At 42.6% G+C, this 9,639-nt stretch overlaps 1 protein-coding gene and 1 long non-coding RNA gene across 2 annotated transcripts in view; both read right to left on the bottom strand.

Moving 5' to 3' along the window:
- Positions 1 to 2,562: 2,562 nt before the first annotated feature.
- Positions 2,563 to 9,639, bottom strand: part of LOC311279740 (polymeric immunoglobulin receptor-like) — a gene marked incomplete at both ends in the record, with an annotated part of 23,730 nt that continues 16,653 nt past the window's right edge. Inside the window, one exon of the mRNA XM_084391440.1 lies at positions 2,563 to 2,849. Within this exon, the coding sequence (XP_084247566.1) occupies positions 2,563 to 2,849 (287 nt within the window). The remainder of the gene's footprint in view (positions 2,850 to 9,639) is intronic.
- On the bottom strand, positions 6,395 to 7,544 carry LOC311286688. Its single transcript, XR_014626619.1, has 3 exons — positions 7,344 to 7,544; positions 6,960 to 7,256; positions 6,395 to 6,865 (listed from the first exon to the last, which is right to left on the bottom strand). It is a non-coding gene; the product is annotated as an uncharacterized lncRNA (long non-coding RNA).

The raw sequence follows: 9,639 nt of genomic DNA, 5'->3' as shown, positions 1-9,639 counted from the left end.
GCTTCAACGATCCATCTACTTACGGTCTGTTTAGTAGCTGGGCAGCCCTTCTTAGGGGGCCCGAAGCATACCAAGAGCTGGTCAGATTTTCTCCACTGGGATGTCTTCCTAACATACATCTCAAGGGCCCTGACTGGGCAAAGCAACCTGAGCTTCTCTTGTGCCGCCGACTCTTGAAGAGGATGGAAGGCCTGGAGGACAACTGGCCGGACCACATTAGAGGGCATAACAAACCGATTTCCCTGAGGGCTCCGCGGAGGAGCGGGTGTATTTTGCTCCACCCCCGGAGGGGGCGCCCTCAGAGGCCTGACCTGACCGTCAGGACCTCTTTCCCGAAGCCCGTTTCATCAGAATAACGGTCCTCAGATCTGTTTTCTGGCTCGCGGGCTTCGGTTGAGAGTATTGCCTTGAGCCCTGATAACGTTGAGGCGGGGCTCGGTTGGCAACACTCTCTTTCTGTGTCTGCCTGTACGAGGAGCCAGACGTACATGGCTGGGGCTGTCCCTTGGCAGCAGCCCCTTGAGATTTCTGTCGACGAGGGATACATTTTTGGAATGCTGCCGCTTGCTTCTTTGCCTCCTGAAATCTCTCGACGACCAAACTGACAGCATCGCCGAAGAGACCAGGAGGTGCAAGCGGAGCATCGAGAAGTAAAGATCTATCTGCTTCTTTGATGCCAGATACATTGAATCATAAGTGTCTCTCCGTCGCTGCCAGGGCTGCCATGGAGCGGCCGATTGCACGGCCCGTCTCCTTGGTAGCGTGGAGAGATAAATCAGTGGCCCTTCTCAGCTCTTTAATATCTTCGATATCGATATTCTACCCCTTGCCTAAATCACCTAGCAGGTCGGCCTGATAATAGTGTGTAAACAGGCACCTGCCTGACCTGCTGCCATGTACGCTTTGCCCACCAATGATGATGTTAAACGGCATGGTTTGGAGGGCAATACCGGGGCTTTAAATGAGGATGCAGCGTCTGCTGCTAGATAAGCTGCCAAAGTTTCCTCTATCTTAGGCATAGCGCCATCACCGTTCTGTTTCTGTCCTATTATGGAAGCATACTGGTGAACAGTGGGACTGGAAAGCCTAGCTGAATATGGCTTGTTCCAGGATCTCGACACCTCAGTATAGAGATCCTGAAAAAACGGTAAACCCCGGTGTGGAGACTGCAGAAATCGCTCATCTAGTTTACTTTTTGCTTGAGATTCCTGCTTCTCAGCCGGCCATTCAATATTTAATCTGGCGACGGCGCGAGATATAACCTCCAATAGCTCCTCATACTGTGGTGATTGGGCTGGCGAATCACCCACATCACCACCTTCGAGGCTGAGCACATCAGCTTCGTCAGAAGAAGATAAGCCCAGCATCAAACCCTCGTTTGAGGCGGAAGAGGATCCGGAACGTGAGCACTAGAACTAGGGGGTGAGGGCTGAGAAAGGGCCGAAGCTGTCTCAAACCCCTCCCCTAGATCCATCTGTGATCCCCACGAGTGAAGCCGCCGGGTTGGCTCGGCAACCGCTGGACCCGCACCGCGTGGGGCACAGAGCTGGCCGCTTTGATCAAACAGCACCAGCCGGGAGCGAAGCATTTTAAGAGGCAAACGCTCGCAATGCTCACACTCAACCCCCTCGAGGGCTGAGCGAGCACGCTCTGCTCCCAAACAACTAATACACAGATTGTGTGAATCCCCGTCCAGAATGTAGCGAGGACAGGGATGAACACACTTTCTGTAGTCTCATTGCTGATTCGCCGTTTTATATATATTGTTTCTACGGGACAGACAACACCAAATAAGACTTAGACAGACAGAGAGCGCTTTATAGCTTCCGCATTCCGCCGGCACACGTCGCGGGATGACGTTGCACCAATCAGGATTGGACTAAGTTGCACATGTGACTTCGGGAGCACTTACACTGAAGGGATTCCCCAAAGTGTCGTCATAGCGACGCAGCGATATGATTAACAGGAAACAATTGCAATATAGCATTTTTTATGAATATAAATGGAATATGATTCTATAGTTCAGGTTTAAGCACATAAATAATAATAGTAAAAAATAACATCATAAATGATACATGAACTGAGTACCTAGAGAACATGAGTGAACTCAAATGAAAAACAACAATCAAGTCGTGAAGCACTTCTTCCTCACAATATATTTATGACTGAAATCATGCATGTACAAATCTAAAGCTGGTCAAAGAGCATCAGGATATTCAGAGAGATGAAAACATTAACAGCTCTGGATTCTCAAATTTCATGTTTCTCATCATGGCTTTGGTCGAACTGCTACTAAAAAAGTATTTATTAACTATGCGTGTCAAAAGCTACTGCGTTTGAGTGGAAACTTTACAGTGTATTCTAGAAGTGTCTCTCAGGGGTTTTATTTCCTGTCTTCATCTTAACCTCAGATAAACTGAGCTGACAAACTATTTTAAACATGTGAAAGAAGCAACATGAGCAGCACTGGAAACTCTAAAGTGTCTCATGATTCAACAGACTGCAGGACGTCTGTACATTAATAATAACAAGTGATGATCTGTGATCTGTGTTATAAAGCAACTAGTTGAGTCTTGTGTGGTAAATGACCGTGGTGTAATCAGAGTAAAGCTCGTTCTTACTGACAGTGACTGAAGCTTCACTGAGAGACTCTTCATGCTTCTGGAAACTGACAGATGTGTACAGGAGCTCATCAGAGAGGATTGTGGGTAACTGTGCAGTAGACTGAACTGAAGTGTATGTGTAAGCGTCACCTCGTCTCTTGTGTCTTAATTTACACACAGTCAGAGTGAATCCACCAATCAGCAGCAGACTCACACACACACAAATAATGATGATCATGGAGGAATCTGAAAATAAAACATACACACAATAAATAGAAAGCAAGACACACGTGAATGAAATAATATATACACAAATATTCAAACTGACGACACTCAGGTCCAATTTACATAGTTAACATGAATAAGATGAGCTAAAGTGATGTCTAATCTGTAAACATAAAGCTGCTCTGTTTCTGGTTTTGTGGCTATTTAATTATTTACTTTGTTTTTATCTGTTTTGTATTGAGAAATTACCATGAAATCCAACTCGGTGTGCTTTTATATCCAACAATATATTTTAACACTTACAGGTTATAAATAAAGAGTATAGAGCAATTGTGAGGCAAAACAAATACAAATATACGCACTAAAATACAATTAATTATATAATTATATACATATAAAATAATAATGTATTAAATAAATTAGTTTAAAAAGATGTTAGTAACATTTGTCGATCACCTGGCCAGCATCACTGAGGGAGTTTTCATGCGCAGCTTCATTCATTCTATTTTTACTTATTATTAAGGTTACAATAGAATGAGTGTGTTTCAGTCTCTCGTCTGCAGATCTGCACGTTCTGCTTCATCTCTCTCTATTGAGTCTCGTGTGGTCTTATTGTGGGTTTCCTGAATAAAGAATGCTAATTCTTCACATCCAAATTAAACTGAGACTGTAACTTTCAGTCGGGCAGGAAGATGACGAGAGGCTACACGGATCTAATATCTTTTAGGTGAGTGAATATATATATGTGTATATATATATATATATATATATATATACACACTCACCTAAAGGATTATTAGGAACACCTGTTCAATTTCTCATTAATGCAATTATCTAATCAACCAATCACATGGCAGTTGCTTCAATGCATTTAGGGGTGTGGTCCTGGTCAAGACAATCTCCTGAACTCCAAACTGAATGTCAGAATGGGAAAGAAAGGTGATTTAAGCAATTTTGAGCGTGGCATGGTTGTTGGTGCCAGACGGGCCGGTCTGAGTATTTCACAATCTGCTCAGTTACTGGGATTTTCACGCACAACCATTTCTAGGGTTTACAAAGAATGTTGTGAAAAGGGAAAAACATCCAGTATGCGGCAGTCCTGTGGGCGAAAATGCCTTGTTGATGCTAGAGGTCAGAGGAGAATGGGCCGACTGATTCAAGCTGATAGAAGAGCAACTTTGACTGAAATAACCACTCGTTACAACCGAGGTATGCAGCAAAGCATTTGTGAAGCCACAACACGCACAACCTTGAGGCGGATGGGCTACAACAGCAGAAGACCCCACCGGGTACCACTCATCTCCACTACAAATAGGAAAAAGAGGCTACAATTTGCACGAGCTCACCAAAATTGGACAGTTGAAGACTGGAAAAATGTTGCCTGGTATGATGAGTCTCGATTTCTGTTGAGACATTCAGATGGTAGAGTCAGAATTTGGCGTAAACAGAATGAGAACATGGATCCATCATGCCTTGTTACCACTGTGCAGGCTGGTGGTGGTGGTGTAATGGTGTGGGGGATGTTTTCTTGGCACACTTTAGGCCCCTTAGTGCCAATTGGGCATCGTTTAAATGCCACGGCCTACCTGAGCATTGTTTCTGACCATGTCCATCCCTTTATGACCACCATGTACCCATCCTCTGATGGCTACTTCCAGCAGGATAATGCACCATGTCACAAAGCTCGAATCATTTCAAATTGGTTTCTTGAACATGACAATGAGTTCACTGTTCCAAAATGGCCCCCACAGTCACCAGATCTCAACCCAATAGAGCATCTTTGGGATGTGGTGGAACGGGAGCTTCGTGCCCTGGATGTGCATCCCACAAATCTCCATCAACTGCAAGATGCTATCCTATCAATATGGGCCAACATTTCTAAAGAATGCTTTCAGCACCTTGTTGAATCAATGCCACGTAGAATTAAGGCAGTTCTGAAGGCGAAAGGGGGTCAAACACAGTATTAGTATGGTGTTCCTAATAATCCTTTAGGTGAGTGTATATATATACATATACATATATATGGATAATGAGAACTAAACTAGGAGCAGGTGAAATGAAACAGTGAGTAACTATGACAACAGAATGAAACCATGATAAACGAGGAAGCAGAGAGGAAACAATATACAAACTAAGGCCCTGTTTACACTAGTGCTTAATTTTGCTACGGTTACGCCTGGCGTCTGCACTACTCCTGAGTTTTCGACCCTTGAAAACAGAGACACTTGGAAACGCTGCAGACCACGTTTTAATTTGAAAACTCTGGAGTTGTGTTTCAGTGTAAACGGACCAAAACTGAGACTTCGCTCCCTGATTGGGTCTTCTGGATCATTGTGTATCCTTCCCTGATTCGTCAAGCCATTAAGTCAAGCCTGTGACATGACCATGACCATTACGCTACCGGAACACGACAATAAGAGAGCCGTGTCTCTCAACGGCTCTGTAACAGATCAGCCTCGAACGACGGTGTAAACAGTAACATGGAGACGGAACTGCAAGCTTTGCTGACTCTGTGGTCCTTTTTTAGCAGCCATTGTGTAGTTAAACGGCATTTTATAGCACTGAAGCTGCCTACATGCGCAGGATATGAGCTATCATTAGAGCAATCGCAGCGGTTTACAGGCATGTCCAGTGTGCATGAATGGTCACGTGACGTGCGTTTTCGCTCATGTAGTGTAAATGGAGATCTTTTCTGAAACGCAGTTAAAATGCCAGTGTGGACGAGGATCGTTTTCATTTTAAAACACAGTGTTAAGATGAAAACGCTTTTCAAGTTTTTGAAAACGGTCTACTAGTACACAACAAAAACGCGAATCTCTGAAGACGATGACGTCATGCACATGCATATTACGTGTTCAGTCCATAGTGTTTAATCGCCATCTAATGGACTGGCAGCAGAATACAGCGTTTTTAGTCGTTTTCGTGTGAATGGGGATCGTTTTGACAATGGTGTCATCTGTACGCGGAAAACTCGGATTTTAAGCACATCGGTGTCAGTCTGTTCATCAAACACACTAAACACCCCCAGTCTCTTTAGACCAGGTGTCCAGTCCTGCTTCTGTCCTGTTTAGCTTGTCGGAGGGGGTTTTCACACTGGGCAATCCTGCACGGTGCAAGATAGAATACAGAAGTCGGGTCAATATAATGGGATTTATTTATTAATTTGGTGCTGTTATATGCAGCAGAGTGAATGACACTTGCGTCTGCTGTGTGTGTCACATAAAGCTGGTTTTCTGCTGCTTGCAAACGGACGTGTTTGTAAAAGGTGTTTTTATGCATGAGTTTTTGTTGCATTTACACTGTTTTGACCAGCAGGAGTCACCAGCGTGTGGCGTTTCGAACGTTTCGAAACAGTGAATCCTTTTGCAAAGCAATTTGTTCAATTGATTTAAAGCTTTATAAAATGAAATACCCTTCTTAGTCTCGGGTTCTGTACCCTGGTGCGCTCCCGGCTCCGCATGACAGCACACATATTACCAATTTTTCATGCGACCCGTGCCCCGTTTCAAACTAAACTGCAGTGTGAAGAAGCCAAAAAATGTACAATAATCCTGGAGATCTTGATTAGCTGGTTCAGGTGTGTTTAATTAGGATTGAAGCTAAACTCTGCAGGACAGTGACCCTCTAGGAGTCAATCACAAATAGCATATAACCAAAATCTGCCACAAACACAGACTGTAGATTCTTTTGTAACAGATATGACTGTTTGTCTCACTTACTTATAATATGAAGATGAACAGTATTAATAATGGAGTAACTGTACGAGTGTCTGTTGATCCAAACTCCACATAAATAAACTCCTCCATCATCTGGAGTCACAGCAGTAATTCTCACAGTCATGAGTTTATTATGTCTGTCATCAGAAACACTGAATCTGTCGGTCTTCTTCGAGGTGCTGTAAATCGTCTCAATAGAGTCTTTTCCTTCTTTGAATATGATCTTGGGATCATTAATATGATTCTGTGAATATTCACAGCTGAAGGTTGCAGTTTCTCCAATATTCACCATCACTCTCTTTGACTCTTTACAACATGAATCTGTAATTCACAAAAAAAAAAAAAAAAAAAAAAAATGAATGTAAAATCTTTGAAATGTTTTTTTTCTACACAAAGACTTCTAAAAATGACTGACCTTCTTCCACATTCAAAGTCATATATTTACGCCACTTGTGAAGGACTTCAATTGCGTATCTTCCAGCATCATGTTGGTTCAGTTCTCTGATGAAGATCATGAGGTTTCCCTCATTGTTTTTAAACAGTGTGAATCGTCCTTCATTAATCCATTTATCATGTTTCGTATCATTTATTATTGTTCTCCACTCTGGTAATTTGGCCATATATTTAGCAGAGTTACTGAACCAAAGTTTCCCAGAATCAACAAGAAGACTTCCTCCAGAATATCCAGTGACACTGACGCATCTCACTGCACCTGTCAATCAGATTGATACTGTGATCAGAAACCTCATGAACAGAAAACAGCATCATTACTGCAGTGATGAAAGAGAAAAGCTCTGACCTGAGATCAGGGAGAAAGTGAAGAAGATGAGGAGGATCTTCATTGTGAGTTGAGTTCAGTCTTCTTTATGCTGAATGTTCTCTGTGTGAATCTCTCTGTCTCTACATCTGTCTGCTTTAGTTCCTTCCTCTTTCTTCAGCTCTTTATCAGTAATGATCAGCTTTACTGGCTCCTCCCACCATCAGCACTGACTGAATATTACATTAATCACACTGAAAGAGCGCCACCTAGTGGAGGATACAGTGTCTGATACTGAGAGCTCATACAGGCTTCATCTTCTCTATAGAAGGACAAATGACACTGAACATAATTAATCTGCATTATTCAAATCTTCCTCTAGAGGGCGACAGTATATTTATGTAAGGTGTCTATAGGTGTCTATGTAAACTTACAAGGGTCAGTACGACCGCAAACATTTATAGAGTGATTGTAAAAAAAAAAGACATTTCTTTTATTTTTCCTCATCTATGTTTTGGAAGACATGGTCTTTTTTTTTTTTTACCAATTTAGCACAGAATTCCTCAAGTACACCATTAGCTTGCATATACAATATTATATTTTTAGGAAAAAAAAATCACTTTAATGATGATCTAAATTAAACATGAGTGGCTTCTGGATATTGATCTAGGTGTTAGAGACTGATTTCTGCATCTGCTGGTCAGAAAAAGGCCTGTATGATTTAGTTATAGAAATAGTGTTGTGACCATATATATCCAGCAGAGGGCCATAGAGATCCATCTTTGTTTTGTTTTTCTTTTCTGGATGTGACCAACTGCTTCTATCACAACGTTTTTGATATACACTAAAACACACACACACACACACACACACACACACACAAAAAAACTTTAGAGAGGTTGTATTCACGAAATATTTGATTAAATCAACCAAATGTAAAAAGTGATTAACTTTAGAATAATTCATTATTTTTTAAAATATGTAAATAAAACCAATAGCAATAAGCAGACCTGTGTGTTTGTGCATGTGTGTTTTTGTGTGTTTGTTAAATTATAGAAACAACATATAGTTCAAAATATACCACAAAACATAATCCACACATCAGGAAATGTTGAGATACAAAGGCTGATCAACTCAGAGAACATCTTGAGTGAATTCATGTCTTTATTACATAGCGTTATCTTCCTGTCTCTCTGGGAAATCGAAAATGCATCTGATACTTTTGTTTTGACATTTATACTTTGAGGTTTTGACATCTCTATCAGCTGTAAAAGCCTAAATTAAATCTGTGTGATCAAGTCTCTTAAATTTTTTTACTAAACTGCTCAATTCATATGGATTAGTTTTACGATCTCTTTATTAACTTTTTGAAGCATCAAAGTGTTAGTGGCATATGTCAATGGAGAGACAGAAATCGCTCAGATTTTAGTACAAAATGAAAATGAACGAAAGTCTTACCGGTTTGGAACGACATGAGGGCGAGTAATTAATGACAGAATTTTCCTTTATATTTCACAAGATTTTAAAGTATAATGTTTAATATACTTATTACTGCTAGCAACTCGAGGCAATTAATGTGCCACTGCAGTCGAGGACCCCAGCTCGTGAGACAACAGCATACCTGGACACTTGTTCTAGGGGCACTCCGGCCTGTAGAAAGGCAAGGTCTGATCACGGGCTGAAAGCTCAGCGACAAACCGGTGTGATTGCCACCCAATGTGTGCCACCCAGTGTGTGCCACGGTGCCATGCCCATCTCGGGACTGGGCCGTGTAGTCAGTGCTGAAGCGGCCTCCACTCCCCAGGGAGCATAAGCTGTCGTGAGAATGTGTCGGCTGCACGATTGAGCTTGCCAGCCAGCCAGTGCTGAAGTGGTCTCACATGAAGCAGTCTGAGTGGCGTGACCGCAGCTGCGGATGCCATATGCCCCAGGAGCCTCTGAAAGAATATCAGTGGAACCACTGTCCTGCCCCTGAACAAATTCAAGCAGTTCAGCACTGACTGGGTGCTCTCGCTCATGAGACACGCTGTCATGTTGACCAAGTCCAAGTCCATACTGAGAAAAGAGATTCTCTGCACAGGGAAGAGTTTGCTCTTTTCCAGTTTCAAGACCTGAAGCCCCAGCTGGCTGAGGTGCTTGAGCACCAGATCCCTGTGCTCGCACAACTGATCTCGCAAGTAGGCCAGAATGAGCCAGTCATCAGATAGTTGAGGATGCGAATACCCACCTCCCAATCTCTGCACGCAGGACAGGAGCATCCACTGAAGTAAACCGGACGCTGCTGAACCCAGGTGAACTGAATCACATAGCCGAGTCAGTTCGTCCCAATGAGCCAGCG

Source organism: Rutilus rutilus, assembly GCF_951802725.1.
Source record: "Rutilus rutilus genome assembly, chromosome: 2".
In the NCBI taxonomy this organism is placed as follows: domain Eukaryota; kingdom Metazoa; phylum Chordata; class Actinopteri; order Cypriniformes; family Leuciscidae; genus Rutilus; species Rutilus rutilus.
This window is presented reverse-complemented; position numbering and strand designations above follow the sequence as displayed.